The following is a 25,311-nucleotide window of genomic DNA, read 5'->3' on the forward strand; positions in this document are numbered from 1 at the left end:
ATTGACACGACTTCTAGCATCTTTCCTTTGCAGATAAAAATCTAGGTTGGGGAGTCATCCACTCAAAAGTCCGAAAGCGGCAAGGCAGGCAGGTAAGATCGGCATGGATTGACCATAAGACACAAAGGAGCGGTCGGGGCTCTGGTGGACAAGTCAAGTTGTCCCATCTCGAGAAGGAAAACACCGGACCGCAAGTGTCTGTGAGAAGGCTTCTACTGTGGGCTGCCAGACTCTGACCCAGGCCCATCTTGGGAAACCAGGCTGAGACTGAAGCCAGGTGACATACTGGGATTGGTGGTCAGACGTGGTCGTGGATTTCCACATCTGGACCTGATTCAGTTCAGTTGCACTTCTGAAAAAAAGCTTTGGCCACCAGAGTGCAGGGGTAAGCCTGAAATGCAGGCCGTCTGACGCAGTGTTCGTGAGAGCAGCTTTCAGCTCCAGCCCTGCCTGGTCCTACGTCTCCACTCCACCCCTACGGAGGCTCTAGACCAAGGTCTCTACTCAATATCTCTGTACCTGGGTTTTCTCAATTCTCAGCTTGGACAGTATACACATCAGGAAGTTGTTTGCAAAATTAAATCAGGCATAAAGTTCTTAGAACAGTGCCTGACCCATAACAACCACTCAATTAATACTAGTGGTTGTCACTTGTGCTATTATGAGAGCTGTTTATTCCATGGGCCTGAATTATGAGGAATCCCACTTTTTAGAGATGATATTAATATCTACCTCTTCCTATGGCTGACATCATACAAGATATTTTAATATATTACCTCAGTGAATAATTATTGAATTATTAAAGAGCTCAGAGTAAGTAACATTATCCCTATCCTAGAGATGAAGAATCTGAATGACTGAATGACTTGGCCAAAGTCATAGCACAGGTAAGTAGCCATTTCAGTGAGGATGGTGTTGTGTACCAGTAACTGAATACCTAATAGTGATTTTACTAGTAATGGTATAGAACAAGTTTGCAAGTAGGAAGTTCTAGGATTGATTTAATGGCTCCACAATGTCTTTAAGAACCGGGGCTCCTTCTATCCTTTGGCTCTGCCATCCTTGGCATGCTGGGTTTTCATCCTTTTATTTGTTACCTCATGGATATAAAATAGCTGCCACAGTTCCAGGCATCACATCCTCAACCTAATGTCTTAAAAAGGGGAGGAAGGCCACAGCAAAAGGTTTGCTCCAGATGAACTTCTGTATTTTGATTTCTTACCTCAGCTACATTTCACTGGCCAGAAGTGGTCACATCCTTACTCCCAGACAAATTATTGTTGAAAAAAAAAATGGGATAATTGCTTTAGACTAATCATGATCAAATACTTTGGGGGTGTGGTAGTTGCCAACCTTGCCTAAGATCAAAGGGAGAAGGGTGGAGAAAAGGGAAATAGCCCTTAGGTAGGTAATGACCAGAGTCTGATTCATTGAATCTGGGTTCAGAATTATTCTACCTTTGAAGCATCAAGTTCTTTTTTTGTATGCAAGAGCCTAGAGGGAAAATTACATAATAAAATGATCAGACTGTGTGGCAGTAACTTCATCAATCAATTCTTTGATTGCCAATGGTTTTCTGGCTGGGTCTTTACAAATTTGAGTGGTGTCAACTCATAAATCCTAGGCCAGAGTCCATTCTTCAAAACACAACTATTTTATAAGTCAATCAGAGAAAGACAATTATCATATGATCTCACTGATATGAGGAATTTGAGAAACAAGACAGAGGATCATAGGGGAAGGGAGGGAAAAATGAAACAAGACGAAACCAGGGAGGGAGACAAACCATAAGAGACTCTTAATTTCAGAAACAAACTGAGGGTTGCTGGAGTGGAGGGGCGTGGGAGGGATGGGGTGGTTGGGTGATGGACATTGGGGAGGGTATGTGCTATGGTGAGCGCTGTGAATTGTGTAAGACTGATGAATCACAGACCTGTACCCCTGAAACAAATAATACATTATATGTTAATAAAAAAATTAAAATAAAAACACAACTATTTTAGTATGAAAAAAAAAGCCTGGTGTTGGAGGGACTTCTAGAGACTCCCATTAACTTTGAAGTCAGGCCAAGAAATTGGCTTTCAGCAGCCAAGGAAAATCCACTGATTTCCAGTGGGGAAATCCAGAAGGATTTGAACTGAATTAGGAACTGATTTGCATATACAGACATAGAATTTGATTTTTGTTTGGATATTTTTCTGATATCCTTCCAGGCCAGGGTTTTGGAAAAAGTCACTCTCTATTTAGAAAAAAAAAAAACTGCATCTGCACATTTTAATTTTGGGTATGATGGATATAATGAAAATCAGATTTGTGCTATATTTTAGAATCAAATCCCCCTTGCTTGATTTCAGGAGAGGGGATATTAGACTTTGCAGGAAGATGGCTAGTACGTTTAACACAGACAATACACGTTAAGGGAGCAAAAGTTTTCACTTTTTTGCCTCAAATGTTATACTATATTTACTCTTGGAATTTGGATTATACAGTTTTCACTAGAACTTGAGTTTTGGAAACTGATTTATAGCAAAATAGATTTCCTCCACCTACACTCCGCCATAACACACAATATTGATACTAACAGTTTTTACGTAAGAATCTTTTAAAGAGGCTGCCTGATTTAATTTAGAACGTGATTATTTGGTTACAAAGACCTGGGAAAGATTTTATTTTTCAATCTAGGCACCATTCTCCCTCATTCTCTTCATGGAACCTCAGTTTTATTTTAGGGGAACAACCCTCCTTAACTTTAAGCCCGCATGATCAGGATGCAGTTGTTCGAGCAGATCTAAGCCAATCCTAGCCAAGGTCTAGCTCCTTGACCATATGAGTTCAGGGATGGGAGTATGTGGCAGAATTTATTACTTTCCCAATTATTCACCCTGGCTTCCTGTAAAGGGATCATGCATCTGTGCCCACTGCTGGGTGACTTGCTTTGGCGAATGTAACAGGAGCAGACATGCCGTAAAGCAAGACTGAGTGGAGGCTCTCTGAGCCATCTCATGGTTCACCTCTGGCTGTCTTCTCTCTTGTCACGACAATCGCATGTCCTTGATGAAGGGGATGTTTTTCTCAGTCTAGATCTCAGCAGGAGGAAGCCATGTGGATCAGCCACAGCCACCCTATGGCTGCCATGTAGCATGAGTGAGGGAAAAAAGGATCTTTGTTGTTGAACGCCAAGTGTGGGGCTTGGATGTTACCGCAACACAGCCTGGCAAGAGCTGACTCACAGAGCCTGTGAACCCACGTAAGTCCGTGAAAGAGAACAGGCTACAGCATCTGCAGGGTCTCCACTGGCCCGATCTCTCCTTTACTCCGGACTGTGTGATGGGATGTGAGAAGAAAGGTAGCCAGGTCAGGAAGCCTGAGCCTCAGGGAAGTTCTGCATCAGGACTGATTTAAAACCAATGCTACTTCCCAGTGAGGAGTGACAGTGAATTTCTTTTTTTAAAACAAATCTAGGTTGGGTTGAGTTTCCTTTCCCTTGCAACTATGAGATTACTTACTAATCTCATGGGTAAACAACAGAAGTACCTGTTTCCTTCATCGTATAGGTCATTGGGATGGAAAGATTTTTTTCCCCCGTGAGTTAGAACATTAACTTAATTAAGCAATGGCCAAGATGTTTTCAGATTACAGCAGAATGATTCAGTAGTTTCTGTAGTAGATTTTATTTCTGATAGGACCCGAAGCACATTCTAGGAAAAGCACTAAACTTCTGAGGGTTTCAAAAGCTTTGTTTTTCTCTTCATGAAAAACTTTGAGAAATGTGGAAATCACTCTGTCTTTTGCTTCGCATTGGTTGATAGATGGGTTATAGAAACTGATGGTAGAGAAATTAAAAAATAAATAAACCCAACCATATTTTAGCCAGAAGTTGCTAGTTAAAGGACTCTTATAATAGGATTAATCACACCTAATGGTCCTGTTTGGAGGTTTAGAGTACTATGCGTTGTTTTGATTAATGCCATCTCTCTTATTTGGGAGGAGGAAATTAAACAAATTATTTCACACGTGCCTTCATTCCATATGGGCACTGAGTCAGCTGACAGATGTGTAATTTCACAGGGCAAAATAATCACTGATTGCTGGGAAGCGCTCACTCATCACATTATAACTCCTATGCACTAACAGTTACTGCAGGGGCAGCAAACTCTTCCTGTCAAGGGCCCTGTCCCAACTACTCTACTCTACCATTGAAGCAGAAAAGCAGCCATAGATGATATGCAAATGAATGAGCATGGCTGTGTTCTAATAAAACTTTATTCATAAACAGTGAAATGTGAAATTTGTGTAATTTTTTTAAAACAGGTATTCTCATTTTATTTATTTATTCATTTATTTATTTAGAGAGCATGAGCATGGGAGGGGTGGGGAGGGGTAGAGGGTGAGGGACAGAGAGAATCCTTAGCAGACTCCATGCTTAGCACGGAGCCCCATGTGGGGCTCGATCTCACTACCCTGAGATCATGACCTGAGCTGACATCAAGAGTCAGACACTTTGCTGACTGAGCCACCCAAATGTCCCAAATTTGTGTAATTTTTAGTTCCCTGCAGTATCATTCTTCTTTCAATTTTTTCATCATTCAAAATGTAAAATCCATTTTTAGCTCGTGGGCCACAGGGACACAGACAATGGGCTGGAATTGGCTTGTGAGCTGCAGTTTGCTGTCCCCTGAATGACTGAATTCTTCCTGTGTTTCAGGCCCTGAAGTATGCACGTTACATGCCTTGTTCCCATTTAATTCTCACCAGAACCCTAATGGGTAGGTAATATCATTGTGGCCATTTAAGAGATGAGTAAACTGAGGTCCCAGAAGTGGCACAGCTTGGGGATGATGGGCCCAGAATCACTACTTTTAGCCTCATTCCCTCCAACTAACAGGCTGTTAGACAATGAAATGTTGGAGCTTCCAAACAGAAATGTTACTTGTAGGGCCAAGTAATTTAAAGCCATTTTGATCACGTTTCTTTATTTTCTTGAGAAAATACTTTGCTTTCTTTAATATCTTCATCAGCTTTTTTGTTCTCTTTTGGTGTCAGTAATTTAACTTTTGTTTCACATTTATATTTCTGTTTTGAACATCACATTAGAAAAGGATATACTTCCTCTTTGTCTGTCAAAGGTCAACTCTGCATGTTAGCACCCGAGGTGCAAGGGGTTCCTCAGACAGGCAACTGCACACAAACATCTAAACACAAGTTTCTCTTCAAAAAACTCAGAACCTCAAAGCTAATTGATGCTTCAGACTTAACCTGCAGCTTTTAAATTTAAAGTTCATGGGGAAAAGGACTCAGAGTTCTTTCTCACATGTTGGTGAAATAGAGGCTTTGACTCTATAGAAAAGAGCTGGTAAATTCATGAGAATTTTCTGGAATTATGAGAGATCTGAGCTTTGCCGAGCTACTAAGATTGAGTCAAAGGAGAGGGTGAGGGGGAAAGAAAAAGAAAACAAAAGAAAACAAAAGAAAAGAAAGAAAGAAAGAAAGAAAGAAAAAGAAAGAGAAAGAAAGAAAGAAAGAAAGAAAGAAAGAAAGAAAGAAAGAAAGAAGAAAGAAAGAAAGAAGAGAGGAAGAGAGGAGGGAGGGAGAGAGGAGGGAGGGAGAGAGGAGGGAGGGAGAGAGGAGGGAGGGAGAGCAGGAATTGGGGAGGGAAAGAAAACATTTGCAACAACAAAAAAGCAGATCTGAAAGATCTTTCTCCTAACAAGAATTATAACATAGCCATTCTAATTTTCAATCCACATCACATCAGGCAACATTGCTGGAATGTACTTGGATTCTCAACATCAGTTCAATGCCAGCAATTAAATAAAAACGAAAACACAAGCCTCATCCAAGGCTAACAAACAAGAGACACCTAGAAAGAGCCAAACATATTTTGCTTTGGCAAAGTGATCATGATCGGTTTCTCTCTTAAGGAGCTGTGAACTCACTTATCCCCACTTCCAAAATTTTCCAAAGACTGTACTTCTTTCAGAGCAGAAAGCTAATGACTCATGAGGACAATTTATTAATCTCCCTGGAAGAGGTTTTGGAAAACTACATTTTTGGGGTGCCTCAATGGAGCCATCCCCTTCAGATGTGAACACACTGTCTTGAAAGTTTGGACAGCGAGGCTCAACCTACGTCTCTCAGGTGGAGATCCGAGAAGTCAGCTCTCCTGCCCAAGACCAACAGTCTCATCATCGAGTGCAGTAAGATGCTCTCGTGCTTGAGGCCACTACCTGTCCTGGGTACCGCCCACAGTTAGTAGAGAATCTGGGTTGCCATGGAAATAGAGGTGAAAGAGCAATCAAGATGGAGGAGCCCAGCATGCAGCATCATTGCCCCTTAAGGATGTGTGAGGATGTTCTTATGATTGGTAGACTCTTTCAGCCCCTAAATGTTAACAAATTGTAAAGACACTTGCTCTGATACTGTGTTTAGTTTGCATTGATTGAATAGGCGGTACAAATATTCACCCAGTGTTATTCCCCATTGGTCCCTAATCACATGAAAGGGTGAAAGAGTCTACAGCAGATGGGAGACATTGGAGCATGCAAGAACATGGGACCCCAGAGCTGAAATGCCCAGTGAATGGTCCAGCATGCGGAAGATGAGCATGGAATGATTCTACCATTTAATACATGACTTACATTCTCCTCTGCGGGGACTGAATCCTCTTTAACTGACTAAAGGGGAGATAAAAACAAAAGTAAGAGTCAGAATGTTACCCAAAAAAATGGAGAGTTAGTTGGGCTTGCAGCCCTCTGGTGCCATTCTTGGACATTGAATTGCTTACACGTACCTGGTTCCAAAATGAACCTGAAGGAGGCTTACACAAGAGTAAACAGTACAGCAAGATAATACAAATTGTTCTGTATTTTTAACATGCAGCGAAGGGAAAATAAACACCCAGATGCAGCCAGGACACGAATGGAGTGAGGAGAAGGGATTGCTACTGAAAACACAAACCACAGCCTGGGCTATGGGTTAGTGACACATTTGCCTTAACATTTTCTGGTTGCTTGCTGATGAAAAGAAGGAAAAGGATCGATCATACAGGGCACAGTTACTGTTAGGTAAAAACAAATGAGCTGCTCAGGAAAATTGCAGCAGAAAGTCCAGAGGAGTCCATCCCATGGTAATCATAGAGCAAACAGGCACTGGGGTCATGAGCGAGGTCTTCAGCCTAATTCTGACAGTGGCCGGCATCAGAAGCTGCTTCCTACATCCCCCCTCCATATGGGCCAATGTCATCATGGCCAAGTTCAATCTGGTTAAAACCCTCCTCTGGAGGCCCAGAGGGCTGGGGTCCAACACACCCAACTTCAAGCACTGTTCCTCCCTACAGTAATCCTGGCATTCACAGTCCTGCCTCAAATTAGGAGAGCAGTTGGCCCAATGCTATCAGAGGTCAATGCCACCACCATTACATCCATCTGCTAAGCTTCAACTGTGGAGCTCATCTCTGCCGTTGTTCTTAAATTTGGCGGGGGGTGGTGGTGTTTATAGACTGCTTCAAGACTCACTTGACAGATCTGGACTCTCTCCCCAGAAAAATAAACAGAAACAAAATATTTTGCAAATAATTTTAGGGTGTTCATAGACCATCTCTTCTCTTGGATTCCAGGCTAGGAGCTCTTCCCTATATTCGCTCTGTTCCAAGTCCTGTGTTTATTTTTACCTTTAAAACACGCAGTAGGAGGGGAGAAAGGAATCGACATTCACAAATACGTCTCCTGCATTTTGCAAACCAGTTGTATGCAGGTGCTTTGTAGACACCCTTTCACTGAAAGTGGCCCCAAGCGGTAAGGATGGTGATCCTCACTTACCGCGAGAAATGGAGATACAGGGAGGTAAAGTCCCTTGTTCAAGCTGGCGCAGCTAGGAAGTGGTGGAGATGGTTCTAAGAGCCAAATTTTCCCCCTGCCATAATGATTTCAAGGGTCAGAAACACATCTTTTAGTAACTGTGTGAGCTTCTCTCTTCGTGACCAGATTTGCTTTCTCTCTAGATGAAATTTTCAGCTTGGACCATTTATCAACAGTATTTCTATTGAACCCATTCTTTGAGCCAAGCCTGGATCTCACATGTCATGTGTACCTGCACCCTGTGTGGTGTCCATGCTCAACACACAATGACAAATGAAGGCCTCGGGCAGCTTCTTCCTTTTCTCCTTATGTTTTCCACCTCGTAGAAAGCTCACGAGTGGAGGAACCAAAGGTACCAGATTGCAGGCCACTCTTCTCCACTCTTGGTGGGTCCCATGCGATAGATGAGCTCTCAGATGGAGGGCAGAGGACTTGATTCTTCCACATCAGAAATATGTTCAGAGATGAGAACAACACTTGCACAGCTCACTTCAAAGTAGACCAGAGAGGATTTTCAAGTGCAAGTCCCACCTCTGCAGACCAAAAGGTGTTTATTGGGTTCTCAAGCTCTCCAGTCAGTAGAACCTAGTCAGGTGTGGGGCTAATCAGGAAACACAGAGGGTGGGATTCCCATTAAAATCTCAAAACCAGAAACTTCTGATCTTCTTCGATGTGCTGGACATCTGGCTGTTTTATGCTGAGCCAACAAACTGCCCAGCCTCATTCACGATAACCACAAAAAACTCAGTTTGAAACTGCAGGATCCTGTTTGGGCATTTATATTTGCTGAGAATAAGGACCCAAACACAGCCCCTGAAATGCATCAGTCTAAACTTGCATAGCAAGGGCTCCTGTCCTTTGAAGAGCACATTCAAAAAAGAATGTTTCTTTCAAATACTGTCACATGGTAGCACTTAAGCCAACACACATCCTGCTGCTAGCGGGTCTTCTGGAAGCATCATTTTGATCATGTGACAGCCCTTCTGTGTTCACTGACTTCACAGTGGCCCAAGACCTTTCCTCAAGCCTAGACATTTCAGCCCGCCTTTCAAGTGCTTCCAGAATTGTCCGGCCATATGCCAGACTTTCTTAACCAGGATTCCCAGGGATTCTGGGATCAAATACAGGAATCTGTACTTGAAACAAGTAACTCAGATGATTCAGGGGACTTTTAAAGTTCTGTTGGTCAAAACGACCTATACCAACTGCTACCTTTTCTAAGCACCCAGAGCATTTGTAACCTGCAGCCCACACATGAACACCGGATTCTAACATCCTTGTTCTGGACCGGGGCCAGTCACTTTGCATTCATTTTTCTCACTCCATCCTCCCAATAATCACGAAAGGTGGGTGTCACTGCTTCCACAGCTGAGGAAGGCAAGGCACGGAGGATTTAAGTGACCTGACCACATCCAAACAGCCTGGAGTTGTCAGAGCCGAGACTGGATGATGGGTCTCTTTGGCTTCAGAGCACCCGTTATTTCCCACATCATTTGTGTCCTCCAAAGGAAAGCAGAAAAGGCGCTATTTTGAAGATATTTCCAATGTATCATTTACGAATTGTGTGCACGCACACAGAGGGTCTCTCCGTGTACAGTTAGTGGATTGGCATAACAACACGGTGGGAGAAACGTGTTCCTATTTACATAAAAGAAAACAGAGGCTTGGAGTGGTCCAGCAGTTTGTCCAAGGCTATGCAGTCCAGTCTTTCTGATTCTGTCTGTTACGCAAGATTTGCCGCGTACCAGAATTTTTCAAGATCATTTATTCCAACCCTTCTACAGATGAAGAAAAAGAAACTCAAACAGGGTGAGTAACTTCTGTGAGGTCACAGATCAAATGGTACCCCAAAGAACCCAAAACAATAAGGGGCATATGTAGAGTCCAGGTAACTGGATTTTAAACATTTTTTGGCAAATACGCCATCATTTGAAATTAATTTTCTCAAAGGTTATTTGTGTTATTTTTGTTTTATAATAAGAACGACTTCAGCAATCAAGACTATAAATCAAAATAACTTATAATTTCATATCCACAGCACGTTAGGGGGAAAATTTTATTTCTGATGTTCATATTGTAGACGTATACACTTCAAAGTCCGTTTGTTTAAAAGCTTCCCAGTTAAAAGAGGAGAAGAAAGAGCTTGGGTTAGCGGAAAGATCAAAATTTTCTAGCATTTCTCTTTGTTTTTTTTACAGTTTTTACAACAGTGATTTTATAACCAAAGCTTATCTAATTTAAAGAAAAGAAAACGAAGGTCTTCGTTTTGTTTTTGACTAGAACATAAGTCCTCCCTTGAGAATGTAAGCTACAGAAGGCAGCAAGCTGTTCGCTGTTATCTTTTCAATGCTTTAGCACAAAGCATTTGACACAAAAAAAACTCAGCACAGAGGAGACTGAAAATATTCTTGCAGGAGTGCATCGTCCCTATTTTACTTCCATAGAGAGCTGTTCTTTCTGATCGGGTGGGAGAAGGAAAAGCAAGATTTAGGGGTGATTTGGGTTTTCGCTTCTCTTCATTATTTTTACAGTCAACGAAAGAAATAAAGCCAGATAATGGTGAAAAAGAAAAAAAACAGCGAGACTGAACTCTATGAAATCTGACCATTAGGGGGAAGAATGTCAAGTGGTCCTGTCTTTTTTTCTCAATGGAAATAGCTTGAATTTCAAAGAGGAACCAATATATGCCTTATAGACCCCAAAGATAAGGACAGATGAAGTATTTGAGGCTTAGTAGCTTAGAAGCTTCCCCAGACTGGAGGGTATGGAGAAATGAAGAGGTGGCCATGGTTACTGTGTCCACAAGCCCGAGCACATAGGAGATAAATGACATAGGTTTGGAAAGACTATTCATTGGCCACTTTTGTGCGAGGCATGGTGCTAGGGGTTTTGCAGGGCATGATTTCATTAAATCTTCATTTCTATGATGAGGTACTATTATTACTTGTATTTTTTAAAAAATATTTTATTTATTTGAGAGAGAGAGAGAGAGCAGAAGCAGCGGGGAGGGACAGAGGGAGAAGCAGACTCCCCGCCAAGCAGGGAGCCTGTTGTGGGACTCGATCCCAGGACCCTGGGACCACGACCCGAGCCATTGGCTCAGCACCACCCTTAGTCTGTGCCTTTTCCAACCTTCTCCTCCTTCCTTCCCTGTCTCCCTTCTGCCATGTCAGACCCTCATTGTGGCCTGAAGGCTCTCTCTACCTCCTCCTGTCCCCTCCCCTTTATGCTTCACGGTGTTTTCCTCCAATAAATCTATTGCACATCAATTCCATCACAGTGTCCCTCCTTGGAGGATCCGAATTTACGATTATGTACTCAAGATCAGTACCATTCATTATGTGACACTTTCCTTTTAATTGGATTACTTTTTAAACTAAATATAGATAGTCTCACCTTAGGCAAAATATATATTAAATCTTGAGTTTGATGTGCTAGGTCAGTTTTTCTAATGCATTTTTTTTTTTAAAGATTTTATTTATTTATTTGAGAGAGAGAGAATGAGAGACAGAGAGCATGAGAGGGAGGAGGGTCAGAGGGAGAAGCAGACTCCCTGCTGAGCAGGGAGCCCGATGCGGGACTCGATCCCGGGACTCCAGGATCATGACCTGAGCCGAAGGCAGTCGCTTAACCAACTGAGCCACCCAGGCGCCCAAATGCATTTTTAATATATATAATTTTTAAAATAAATGATGTTTGAATATGGGTTGCTTAAGTCATCTTCCTGGCCACCGATATACACATGTGACTCACTTGGGAACTTTTCCCTACATTATATTGCTGATAAAAGGTTTTTAAAAATAAGTAATTGGTGGTTGGGAAGGAAGGAGGATTAGAACAGAATGCCAAATGACATCACCCAAAGTTTTCATTAAGTACTGGAGTTTGTGTTCTGGGCAGAACCCAGAAGAAGATTTCTGTACAATGGAAAGCCAACAGAAAAGAGTTCCAGAAATCCAGCTGGATTCTGGACCAAAGAATAAAACGAACACCGTAGGGGCATCTGTATTTATCACCTGCCTTGTACTGAGTGCTAAGTGGCATGGCTGTTCTGATGAAATTACTAGATTTTTTTTTCAGCTCTATGAATTATATTCCACTCTCTCACCCATGACATCTTGCTCATCTTTTGGCCACATTTAAAAGAGGCAAGAGTTCTGAACACGTGTGGCAGCTGGGGCGTGCTCAGCAATGATGATCAAGGACTAGCTCGCAGACTGACTCAGCCCCACCCACCGCACTCCCTTGTGCGCCACCCTAATTCTAGAGGGAAAAAAATGAGACAATGTTTTGAATGCTCGTATCACAGAGCACAATGTGTGCTCGCACTGGTGGTGAATGGTGGACACCTTAGTTTTCCAAAAGGAGAGTGAGCCTTAGTTGTTCATAATGACTGATTATATCTTGCTGGGGAAAGAGAGAGGAAGCCCAGAGGTGGTTCAGCTCACTGGAGGAGACAGTGCTCAGAGGAATCCAGGAGGAAGCCCGAGTACTAAGCCATTTTGGAAAGAAAATGAAATCACGAAATACCACAACTGTCTGTCATGAACCGGAGAAACTCCAAGAATGAAAAAAATCAACTTGTTTATTTCCTTTTCTTTCCCATGAAACAAATGCTTCTAACACCATAGGCACTGCATTCTTCCCAGGAGTAAATTACAAGTCTTCAACTCAATGGCTAGTTGAGTCATTTCAGGGAAGAAAAATAAACTCTGGACTTGGTGAGCACATAGATTAGCCCAATTGAAATAATTTCTCCAGTCACCCTAGCCCCAACTACTCTGCAAGTCTTGAAAATAGGACTTACCTTTTTCCAGAACAGTTTGCCCAGAGGCAGAGAGGTGGGTCCCCCCTTTTCCTTGGCAGCTTCCTTTGTAGTGTTGGTGGATGTAGGGTTCTTGGCCTCCTCTCTGCTCTCCTGGGATATAAAGTTCGCTTTGTCTGACTTGACGTCAGATGAAGTGGCTGGAGACTTTTCAGCACCCTTTAGAGTTTTAAAAAAAATTAAAATGACCTCAGGATTTCAAAAGTGAAAGATCTCTTTTTTTAATAAGCATAGGCTGGGGTTATGTATGTTAATTTTCTTTTTTATAATTTTCTGTACTTGCAAAGATTCTATGTGAATGTGGATTTGTGTTAAAATTTTGGAAAAGTCAAGATAGTTTCCTTTTGCAAAAGAATATATATTATGTTCATGTAAGTCATTAGGAATGAAGGTGCTGGTAAGAGGCACTTGCCTGTGAGAAACATTAGTTTGTGTTGAGGCTATTGGTCTTCAAATGGTTTTGATGATGTTCCCATCAGTAAAAACAGTTTGAGCATGCACCTCTGATACATGCCTGTTTGCTTATATTATACATGTGTACTATTTTACTAATCCAAATGTGAAATTAAAGGGGTTAAAATAAATATAAGGGACATCATTTCCAACTTTTAACTTTGATTTAATAATCACAATCAAAGACACCAGTGCCAGGCACTGTTCTAAACAATTGGATGTTCTAACAAGAGTTCTATGAGGGAGGAAGTGATTATTATGTTAATTTTACAGAGAAGGAAATTTTGGTCCCAGGTGGTTAAAAAAACTTTCCCATGACTACACTAATAAGGGGGCAGAGTTGACATCAAAATCCAGGGAATCTTGATACCCAAACCCAAGCTCAGACCCCCTCCTCTCCACTACACCACCTCCAACAAACCAAGGTCTCCCCACTCCCTGTGCTATTGTACCCATGCAGGGAGAAAATATCTAAAAAAGCTTCACATTGGGAGTGTGATAATGACAAAAAGCCTGAGAAACCCATCTACACTCATCAGTTTCATTGGGAAATGGGCAGTCCTCTTCTCTTTGCACTAGGAAAATACCCAGAGACTCTTGAAAACCATTACAAGGAGATAACTCTATTATATATAGAATAATATAACTGTAATATATTGGTGAATTGTTTGTTGACTATGCATCTCCCTGCCCAGACCATGAGGTTTGAGAGTAAGAGCCATTGCTTTGGACGCCATTACATCCGTAGCTCCCATCAGGCCCAGTGTCTGCCACGAAATAGGCATTAAATAAATAACTAAATAATTGTATAGAAAGGACCAGAGAGAAATGCCTACACAGGATCCTACTATGTTATGTTTCTGCCCACCTTCCCCCTCCTAAGTGGGCTCTAGAGCCATAGACCACCCACAGTCTTTTCTCCCTGCGCATCCATCTCTTCACTTCCCAAAGTGCCCCAGATGGCATTTTACCAGCATCAACTGAATATTAATACTCTTCGTCTGCATTATGGAAGAGATTACAACGACCCTGTATGTTTTGGAATCAACCTCATAGGGTTGCCAGATTTAGCCAATACTCTCAATAATAAGAATATAAGACACCCTGTTGATTCGAATTCCAGATCAATGAAGAATAATTTTGAAGCATAAGAATGTATATCCCCAGAATTGCCTGGGGCATATTTATATTTATACTAAACAATTATTTGCTGTTTATCTGAAATTTGAATTTAACTGAGTGTTTGTATTTTATCTGGCAACCCTACCCATGGAAATTCTAATATATTAGATTTGGAGTTTACAGATCTAATGACTTTACCTTCTTCCCTCATAAGTGTTCATCTTGTTTCACATTTGGGCATGGGAGAGGGGAGGGGTTAGTTAGGTGTAAACATTATACCAAGAAGTGGAAAACAATGAATATGAGGCAGTGCTTAGGAATCACATGAGCTGGCTACTAATATTTTAGCACCCTGCAGAGAGCATGGACATCAGGAAAACGTGAGTGGGAAGACGAGCATTTCTGGGCATGGCAAAAAAAAAAGAAAAAATCCTGGATCAATGCCTTGCCTGTGTGCATGTTGTCATGTTCAGTGTTTGAAGAACATGTGAAAAAGTTTGATTCTGAAGCATAGCATGTGATTAAGCCAAGAGAAAAAGATCCCAATTCAGCAAAGGAAAGCTGACACTCTATTTATAACAAGAAGCTTATTTCACTTATCAATTCCGGGACTCCCCACTTTTTTATACTAAGAAAAAAATTTTTTTAAGAAAATTCTTTTTATAGGAAGAAAAACTGAGATACAGAGACAATGAATTTAGGAGTTGATCCCCATTGGTCGCCATTGCATTTTTTTCCTTGAATTGCAAAACCAGAAGATGATGTTTTTTTTCCCCTGAATTTGCTTGGATTTCCTCTTTTCTGTCCAAGTTACAGCAAAATTGAGGATGAGCAGCACAGCCCCTCTACCCAGGCAACAGTCTGTCTGGTCCGTTTTAAAGGCCCTATTTTCCTATCTTTTTGGATGACAGAATCATAAAGTGAAGAAAAAGGATGTAAAAGCCAAGAAGCTCTACCAAACTGTTGCATAAATGAGAACTGAGAACATTTGAGAATTATCTTCTTACTTTACATAAAAAGGCAAAACCTTAGAATTCCGGAAAGGGGCACTTCTTCTTCTTCCCAGTATTTTCTCCAAATCCTATCTTTGCCCAAAATGTAACTCAGTGGCAGGATGTGAGGCCAGTGATCTGGGGAGACCTTAGGAATACGGAACATGGGTGGCCCCCTTTTTGTGGAGGAACGAGACCCTGGAGGCATGAAACTTAGCTGTGCATGAAATGAATGCCATCTGAAATGCAGCTATGAGGGAAAAAGTCGTACACTTTGTAAACTTTGAAGGCCCCTGACTCACAGAAGCTCCAAGTGGGAATTCAGCTGGATTTCTCTGCACAAGGTCTATGACACTCTTCACTAGCAGTTAACAAATGGTCTCCCACATACAGTAACACCACTTTTTAATCTCCAGCCCCCCACCTCCAACCAACTGCAATCTCTATCCCTCCACTCCCTCTGTCTTTACAAAACAAAATAAGCCTGTATGGAAATTCAAGTGTGGCTTCCTAATACAGTTTGCTTATGCAAATAAAGATTCAGCCAGGAAATCTTTCTATGGAGCTTTTATTTGCATACACAATCCTGGGGCTCTAACATCCAGCTGGGGATTTTTTTTTTATTTTTCATAAGTCCATTCAACTTAGTGGAGAATGGTGGATATTTTAAACAAATGTCCAAGCATGCTGGCCCAATTCAGGGATCTTAACTGCTGGTTTCAGACAAACACTGGTGTCTTCTTAGACATTGAAAGAGAGAAATCTCCACAACTGACTTCTATGTTGTCCTCACTTCCCAAGGACATGGAGATAGAAACTGCTCTGCCTTCACTCATTGTTTTCTTGTGCTTGCATTTTTCTTTCTTTTTTTTTTTTTTAAAGATTTTATTTATTTGACAGAGAGAGACACAGCGAGAGAGGGAACACAAGCAGGGAGAGTGGGAGGGGGAGAAGCAGGCTTCCCGCAGAGCAGGGAGCCCGATGCGGGGCTCGATCCCAGAACCCTGGGATCATGACCTGAGCCGAAGGCAGACGCTTAACGACTGAGCCACCCAAGTGCCCCGCTTGTGTTTTTATTTGGGTTCAGTATGAGCATAGTTAAGACTGAGAATGGATGGAACACACCACAGAAAGATAAAATTATTTTCTTGAGGTTAGAAGAGTATTTCCCAAAGTGTAGGAAGCATACCATTGGTATCACAGAGAATTTTAGGTAATGCAAAGATAAAATGCTAAAAAACATTAAAATGGAGAAAAGACTCTTCCCCCCAACCCCAACTGTCTAATCTTTCTAAGAACATTCGGGGGGAAAAGCTTACTCTGATGCTGGTACATCTTTAACATTTTTCTATTGCTGGCAAATTGCATTTTAATAAAGCTAGAAAGGCATTAGATTCGGAGTTGACACAAACATGGTAGCTAGAATGCAATTTTTTTTATTAGCCATATTCATGGTTACCTCTTTATAACAAATGACTTGAGTTTTCCATGTATCATGTAATATAAAGTTTTCTTTAGAGATACCTTTAAATAGGAAATGAGTCCTTTTTAATATAAAAAGATCAACCAACTAATACTATATCTGACAAAAATGATGAAGATGGTATGCATACTTACGACATTTGGGAAACACTGAGTTAGAAGGATAATTTCAGAACCCTGGTCCACACTAGGAAGAAACTAGTCAGATGTTTATGTATAATTACGGAGAAGAGAGTCATTGAAATTTGATTCAGGTCGTTTTTAATTCCCTGTCATGATTCCAACCACACAAGGCTGTCTTCCCTGAAGCAGAGCTGAGGGGACCCAGGACAGCCACGTGTACACGTGGTGAAGACCAGGGTTCTCTTTTTTTTTTTTCTTTCTAATTTAACAAAATACAGACCTTATGCCTAAAGAATTTTCTAAATGCGAATCCTAGCCTGGGGCTATGCAGGTGCTTTTTCTTGGTGACTTTAGCTTGGTTCTCACAGGTCTTCTGTCCAGCTTGGCCATCACAGACACTTTCTGCTTTGGATGCCTTTTGGGCAATAGCAGTCATAGCTTAGAACTTTATTTTTAAACAAAATCCTTTTTCCGCCCCCCTGTCGTTTTTAAGTGCATTGAAACACTTTGACATTCACTGCTGGTATATCACCCCCATCCCCCAACCACAACATTCACATCATGTGACTGTTTCTCTTTTTTAAACTCTCAGAGACAATTTGCTACACAGTAGATTCCCAGTCTATTTTGAGTACATGTCGATTTTCAACAGGGCGACCTATTTAAATGACCCAGATTAACCCAAATCCATTTGCTAAAGACAATGACAGGACATTTAAGCTCCGTCTATATGATATAAAATATTCAGATAAAAAAAAGAAGATAACACAGCCTCTACTTGATCATTTTAAAGATCTAAACACTCTTGTCTCATGGGAAAGGAAAAGATACATGAAAACAATTTATTTTTGCGTCTTGGAGTCAAGACAAGCACTGCCTGGAGGGCTTTCTTTCTCCAACCCATCTTTTATTCAGTATTAGAAACTTCAGGGAAGCAGTATCTGCAAAAATTTCAACCAACTTCTAGGTGGGCAGATCTCCCAGGCAAGAGAAGTGTCTACTGCGCGCCCGTCGACTGAGCCAAAGTTGGGGGAGATTGGAACTGCAACAGCCCAGCAACAACCATTCAGAATTGTCGACTCAAATTACAAATGGCAGGGGATTTTGCGTAGAGTGTGGAGTGTGCTCAAAATTGTCCAGGCCAAATGGGAAGATGGACAAACCATGTAAATGTTTCAAAAGCAAGAATCCAAGAACTTTGGTAGAAAGGATGTTAAAAACACAGGTTTGTGGAAAGAGGTCGGTTTGTGTCGTAGATGACCTACATTCACAAAACCCTCTTCTGAGGCTCACTAGCTCCACTAGAAGTGACCCTGACCTCTCTGGGCAGGGTCGGGAGATTTTATCAGCTAGGTACGTGCAGTTGGGGGCCTTGGTGCATGAGCAGCTGAAGAGAATGAGCGCATCAGGTCACTTGGGAAGCCACACAACACACCCACATACCCCACTGTTTATAGCTTATTGTGCTGTGTGATTTCAAACAATGCAAGACACAGAATCAAAAGGGAAACATTTGGACCCAACTATTCATTGAACTTGACCTTAGCTGCCTTATAGCAGATGACTAATTTTATAGGAAAATGCATGTGGATACCTCAGATAAATATTTGTTTCTACTGGGAGAAGAACATTCTAGAAGAAGCAATCGATAACTACAAATGTCATCATGGCATTCAATACATCTTGCAGTGATTATGGAAATAGCGATCAAGAGTTCCATGGTTTACCAGGCATTGTCACACCTTCCTTCAAGGCCGGGGTGGTGAGACAGAATTTTTATTGTCCCAACTTTACAGATGTTGAGATCTGGATTCAGATAGGTTTGGATCATGTCACATAGCCACCACAAAACAGGCCTGGAGCTCAAACTCAGGTCTTGAGACAAATTCTAGGATCCTTTTCCCAACCTGGCCCCTTCGAATATTGGTAACAGATGTATTGGGCTGGCCAAGCCATTTATCGGGTCCCAGTGTCTTTCAAAGCACTCTCAGTTATCAAAAGAAGGACGCAAGACACTTATCTGTCACCAAGTTCAACTTTCCTCACGATTCCCGTGAAAGTTAAACCATGTGTTCCATTAGGGATAATCAGTTCTGTCAAGTGTAAAGGAAAACATCTCTAGAAAGTAATTGTTCTGAATAAAATTTATTCTGAGGGGAATTGGTTGGATCTCTAGGATGACAGTGAAAAAATTTAGGCTCTCTAGGGCATCCTAACTCTAAACATTCCTTCCCTTGGCAAGCGTCCAATGGTGACTATTTCATTTCACCAAACAATTGCCTTTGTGGTGGAGATTTATTTTTTCCAAATTATATGAAAAACATGGAACGTATTTTTTAAAAACCAAAAATGGAGCAGTTTACTTCTACTTTAAATTGTCTCACCTCTTTCTCATTTCCAGTGGCTAATTTGTACTATATTCTTATATTCCCTGGGTCTCTTCACACACAATTAAAAAGACTAACGTGATATATGGTTGTTAGTATTCTGTTCTTATTTTATATAAGAAATTGGTGATTGTGAAATTGTTTATCCAGAGTTAGCAAATATTTCAAGCTTTCCACTAAAATTTTCATCAAAATACCACTGACCCAAACAAAACACGTTAAAGACAATTTAACAGCACTATTAAATTGCTAAATATACACACACACATACACAATTCAAGAAACAAAGCAGCAGACACAAATCCAAATCCAATCCCATACACAAACCCAAACATGAACATACTTCAAACTACCTACCGTGTCTTCCAGATCTTTTTTTGTTTCAGCTTTGCTAGGTGAAACCTTAAAAGTTTAAGAAAACCAAATATTAAAAATCATAGCTAGCTCTTTAGGGTGATTTGATTTCATAGAGACATCGTTTTTTGGGGGGTGGTACAGTTCACTCTGCAGGTAAAGAATGTAATGAGAAGTCCTTTTCAGTGCAAAGGCATTCTACCAAGTTCAGTAGAAAGCCACGGTCTTCTGGATAATTTCTAGGTATAAAAGAGTTTGAAATATTAATGTTTTATAATGAAATACATCAGACCTTATACATTCACTAAGAGCCTGACCACCGTCAAAATTGTCTCCTGGAAGTCCACAGACTTTCCATCACTCCTACCACTAATCCAAACAAACACCCCTTTGGTGTTTGTGGCACATTCTGTTGACTTGTTTTTACCTTTTGAGGCTAGTCTTGGGCTTTGGAAAGAACCCAAACACACTTGGAGCTGTCTGTTTGATTATGCATTCATTGATTCATTGATTCATTCATTCATTCAGCCCTCTCACAGGTCTGGCATGGGCCAGGCTTGACTGCCTTGAGGAGTCAGAGACAAGCAAGCCTTATAGGATTTGGGTCCCTGCCTCTATGCCATCAACATAGTAGATTTTGATGTAACAAGATAGGAAGTGATTTCTTCAGTTTTATTTGCCATCTGAAGGCAAAACTGCTTTGATAGGTCAACAACTCAAGGAGCTTTTTTCCAATTATTTTTATGATCAATGACCATTAGACATGGGACTTCAGGAGAGTGGCATCGCAACACAGCTCATGTCACACAGTTGGGGCACCTGATGTTCATACCACAGCTCCCGGCTCTGAGGGCTCCCTCACTGAACGCTCGATGTGACACAATCCCCTTGCAAAGCACATCTTGTCCCTGTTCTCCAATGTTCCAGCTGCACCATCATGATCCCCCATCCGGTACAATAACAAATATACATTATTCGCAGAATTAACGCAACTTTTGAGCAATAGGAAAGAGGAAGGAAGGGGCAACAACCACTCACCAGAGTTTTAAAGAAGCTCATGATGGAATTATTATTCTTGGTTGTATTTGTGGTCTGGGGGTCCTCCTTTGCAGTCTCCAGCTCTTCCAGGTCCCCGGGGACAGAGCAACTCACAGTGGGGATCTCTTGTCCTTCTCTCCCCTTGCTGTCCACTATGTCCTAGGTGTAAAACAGAGTTGTCACTGTCGCCACTGGTTGAATGTGGACTCTCACAGTAATAACTTTTGCTTTGCACCCCTTTCTCCCTGACCCTCTAATTCCAGCCATTCTTCTTCTGCCCACGGGTGTGCAGAACAATCAGGAGCTTATGAGAGTCACTCTTCCTTCCCCTCCTCTGCTTTCTAACATATTCAGCATTTGCAGTCAGTTGGAGGGACATTGTTTGGAGCCAGAGGGTAACAAACATAGCAGTGCACGTTGCCTCCCAAACAAAACCCCTTTTCTCCCAATTCTACAAGGAGGTTGTGTATGATGCCAATATTTCCCAACTTTATGGTCACCTAGTCTAATGATCTGCACGTTATCCTCAGAGACGCCTCCATTTGACTTCCCACAATCCCCACAGTGAGAACCGTATCAATTTTTTTTTAAAGATTTTATTTATTTATTTGACAGAGAGAGAGTTAGCAAGAGCAGGAACACAAGCAGGGGGAGTGGGAGAGGGAGAAGCAGGCTTCCCGCCGAGCAGGGAGCCCGATGCAGGGCTCGATCCCAGGACCCTGGGATCATGACCTGAGCCGAAGGCAGATGGTTAACGACTGAGCCACCCACGCATGCCCCTATCAACTTTTTTAAAAGCACTTTTTTTTTTAAAGAGTTATTTACCCATTTTAAAGAGAGAGAGAGCGCACAAGCAGGGGGGAGGAGCAGAAGGAGAGGGAGAGAGAGAATCTCAAGCAGACTGCACGCTGAGCATGGAGCTGATGTAGGGCTCGATCTCACCACCCCGAGATCATGACCAGAGCTGAAATCAAGAGTCAGGTGCTCAACCGACTGAGCCACTCCAGGTGTCCCTAAAAGTATGATGTTGTAAAATAATAACTCCGTTTTGGGGACCTGGGAGCTTATTGGTGCAAGGGATGTGATACAGGGACTGGTTTTCTCCTCTAACTCACGCAGAAGGGTAGGAACATTCCAAACCTGTACTCCTTTCCCCATCTCTATGCCCGTGACCCTGCGCTAAGCCAGGTTACTTCAAACCCATCCATTCTTCACTGATGTCTTTCTGGGTCTTGCCATCCACAGCGTCTATGTATTCCTCTCTCTGAGTTTCTGTACTTCTGTTCTCCTCGGCACTCACTTGGCACGTAGGTTATGTACACAAGACTAGCCTAACACCAGAGGCCAGGCCAGAATAGTCTGCATTAAAAATGGGGCTTTTGTGGAAGGGCTATAAAAATACAAAAACACATTTTGATGAATATTTGAAACGGTAATAATGATATATGTATCCCGCAGGGGTACTCTTTCCCACCTCAGCACTCCTTCCAAATGGAGAGGTGCTTCTTGCGAAATGCCTCATAAAGATCTGGAACTTCGTAAAATTAAAAGCAGCTAAAAGCCATGGCCTTAACAAACCTGTTAGGTTTTCTAGCTAATTCCAGGCAAAACCTGTTTTGTGTTGGAAGAGAGGCTCTTTTAAAAAACAGGTTCTCAGGGCACCTGGGTGGCTCAGTCGGTGAAGCATCTGCCCTCGGCTCAGGTGATGATCTCAGGGTCCTGGGATCGAGTCCCGCATCGGGCTCCCTGCTCAGCGGGGGTCTGCTTCTTCCTCTCCCTCTGCCCCTCCCTCCCGCTCATGCACACACACACACACTCTCTCTCTCTCTCTCTCTCTCTGTGTCAAAAAATAAATAAAATCTTAAAAAAAAATAAAAACAGGTTCTAATATGAGTTGAACTCTTTTTTTCTAATTCAAAATACAATTCAGATCCACATTATTAAGGTGGAAGGATGGCTGAAAATTCTGTTTACAGCAGATGAGTGCCGGTGTACCCACAGGTGCATGTGTATACATACAAATTTATTGTTCCAGTGTGCTTTAGAAAAATATTCCCAGCATCAAACCTATGGTACAATGGATATTTTTGCTTAGGTGAAGGTGAGTACAAAGAACATTTGAAATAAAATTTGAAATAAAAAAATATTACATCAATAATCAAACAGGTGTTTTGGAAAATGAGCCATTTATGAAAGAGGTATAAGGAATAAGTCTAATCGAGAAATGCCCCACTGGGTCTAACTCATGGTGTGGCCTAGGACAAAGTTATTTCCATTCATTCATTTCCTCATCTGCGCTCAGTAGCTAAGGGGGAAACTTGAACTAGGGCCCAAACTGCAGAGACCACAGGGTGTCAGCCCGGGCTCTGGGGCCAGTAGCCCAGACTTTACTCCCTGCTCCACCAACCATACCTGTGCAGTCCTGGGCATGTTCCCTAACATCCGTGCACCGGTGGGCTCATCTATAGAAGGAGCATGATGAGTAGCACCCGCCCCTTAGAGTCGTGGGGGGAGTAAATGGGAGAGTCCACTTACAGGACGCAGGACAAGGCATCGCACCTGGTGAGCATTCAGTGAATGTTAGCCATTCCACAAGGCCTTCCTACTGCTGCCAGTCCATAGTGGACAAAGGCTGGGAGGGAGGACAGTCCTCTGAGTAAAAGACAAGTGAGCCCCTCTGGCCCACGGACGCTTAGTTGGACCGCATGTTAGAACCACCTGGGCAGTGTTTAAGCCAATGCCCCCGCCCAGACCCCACTCAGACCAATTAAATGAGAATTTCTGGAGGTCTGCAGAATCCCGGGGGATACCAATGTGCCCCGGGGCTGAGTTCAACTGGAGTCGAGGGAAGGGAAGGCCCGAGGATGAAGCCATGTTTGCCCTTGGCCATGGAGCCTGTCACAGGGAGATGGGTGGAGGTAGGGGAGGGGTTTTAGCCAGAGATAAGAGCATGAAAAATGTAGAGAAGATGAGGAGGGGGAATAGGGCTGGGGAAGGTTTGGGGTGAGGTTATTCAGTTCAACTAAGGTGGAGGGGGTATGGCAGTCAGGGTGGTTAGGGAAATGCCACCCTGAGCCGGACTGAGGACGTGCTGAGTGCCAACTTAAGGAGTAGGTGCTGTGGAGGGTTTCTGGGCTGGAACAGCCTTTCTGTCCCTCACCACGAGGTTGGGGTGCAGGGCAATGAGCCCCCAAAGCAGCAGAAAGTAGAGAGTTCCCTCAGGGAAATTTAAGGCAGAGAAGGCCCCATCTCTGCCCCAGAGGGAGTCGTCTGTGGTTGCCTACAACACAAAAAATGCGATGAGTCAAGAGAGGACATCAGCTCCAAAAGGCAAAAAGGCTAGAGTTCTTTTCTCTCGATCCCTCCTCCCCGAACACACACACCTGATGGCAGAGGAGAAGAAGTAAAAGGGTAAATCCTACCCCTCCAGATGGTAAGTCCAAGGTCCTGTCAGAGCTTGATTCCAGAAAAACTGGGATGAATGTAAAAATGGATATGAGATGGAAGTTTTTATTTTTTTAAAAAGATTTTATTTATTTACTTGTCAGAGAGTCAGCGCACAAGCCGGGGGAGAGGCAGGCAGAGGGAGAGGGAGAAGCAGACTCCCCAGTGGGCAGGGAGCCTGATGCGGGGCTCGATTCCAGGACCTCCCAGGACCCTGGGATCATGACCTGAGCCGAAGGCAGACGCTTAACCGACGGAGCCACCGAGGTGTCCCGAGATGGAAGTTTTTAAACTGGACTGGACTTTTGAATCCCTGCAAGGTTTGGGATCTGCCCGTGAGAGCATAAGAGTTAGGAAAGAAGCTGTTTATCAAGTGTCTACCAGGCGTGTCACATGGCCACAGTCACTGCCCATATAGAAGCGAATGAGACGCACGCAGCCCTGCCCTCAGACAGCTGACATTCAAGCAGGGGAGCAAGGAAAAACCAAGCAAAGATATAGATGAACCAATAAGTGTAACTTATGCCTCAAACTGTGAAGACTGCGAGAGAAAAAATGAAGAAGATGAGGGCACAGAGGGTGAATTAGATGCTGGGTGAAGTCCTCCAAGAACAGATGTGTGGGGGTGGGGGAGGCATCTATTCTGGAAGGCTCCTGGCGTCCAGGCTGGGTCAGCTGCTCTGAGCCCCTCTGGCCCCACAGCCCACGGGCTCCCAGTGTTCCTCACAGTGAGTGGAAGGGCCGGATTCTAGGCCACCACCAGCTCCCGGACGGGCGTTTCCGGCAGGCAGCAATAGGCAATGATTCTTCTCTGAGATCCCAGGCTAGACACACAGGGAACATTTACTGAAATTCCTGGAAATAAAATGGAACACGGTGGAGTCAGCGGAAGGGGGGATGAATTGGTAGACGGTCAGGTGGTCCCCATGGGTCTAGGTGGCCGGCAGGGAAAACTTGACACAATGGCTCTCCTCTGAGGAAGGTGGATAACCATCAGTAGCTCTTTACCCAGCATAAAGCACTCTGGATGGAGGAGACACGGTTGGACAGGACTCCAGGAACGGAGGAGACCTCCAACTCTCCCCTCTGCCCCGTGGCATTTTCTCTTGACATCTCTGAAGACGCTCACCTCTGCCTCCCTGATTTCTCAGGTGCAGCAGGGTCTCGAGTCTTGGACAGCAACTGAGGGTAAGTGCCTCCTGGTCAATGCAAGGAGGTGGTGGGTCTGCCTGGGG

General features: G+C 42.9%; 1 protein-coding gene across 1 annotated transcript in view; it reads right to left on the reverse strand.

The window, feature by feature from the left end:
* Nucleotides 1-25,311, reverse strand: part of BCAS1 (brain enriched myelin associated protein 1) — a 112,275-nt gene that overhangs the window by 20,434 nt on the left and 66,530 nt on the right. The window contains exons 6-10 of the mRNA XM_036070840.2: nt 20,633-20,791; nt 19,598-19,642; nt 17,134-17,268; nt 12,664-12,840; nt 6,639-6,674 (exon numbers count right to left, since the gene is read on the reverse strand). Coding sequence (XP_035926733.2) covers nt 6,639-6,674; nt 12,664-12,840; nt 17,134-17,268; nt 19,598-19,642; nt 20,633-20,791 — 552 coding nt within the window. The remainder of the gene's footprint in view (nt 1-6,638; nt 6,675-12,663; nt 12,841-17,133; nt 17,269-19,597; nt 19,643-20,632; nt 20,792-25,311) is intronic.

The sequence above is a fragment of the Halichoerus grypus genome, chromosome 10 (assembly GCF_964656455.1).
Source record: "Halichoerus grypus chromosome 10, mHalGry1.hap1.1, whole genome shotgun sequence".
Classification (NCBI taxonomy): domain Eukaryota; kingdom Metazoa; phylum Chordata; class Mammalia; order Carnivora; family Phocidae; genus Halichoerus; species Halichoerus grypus.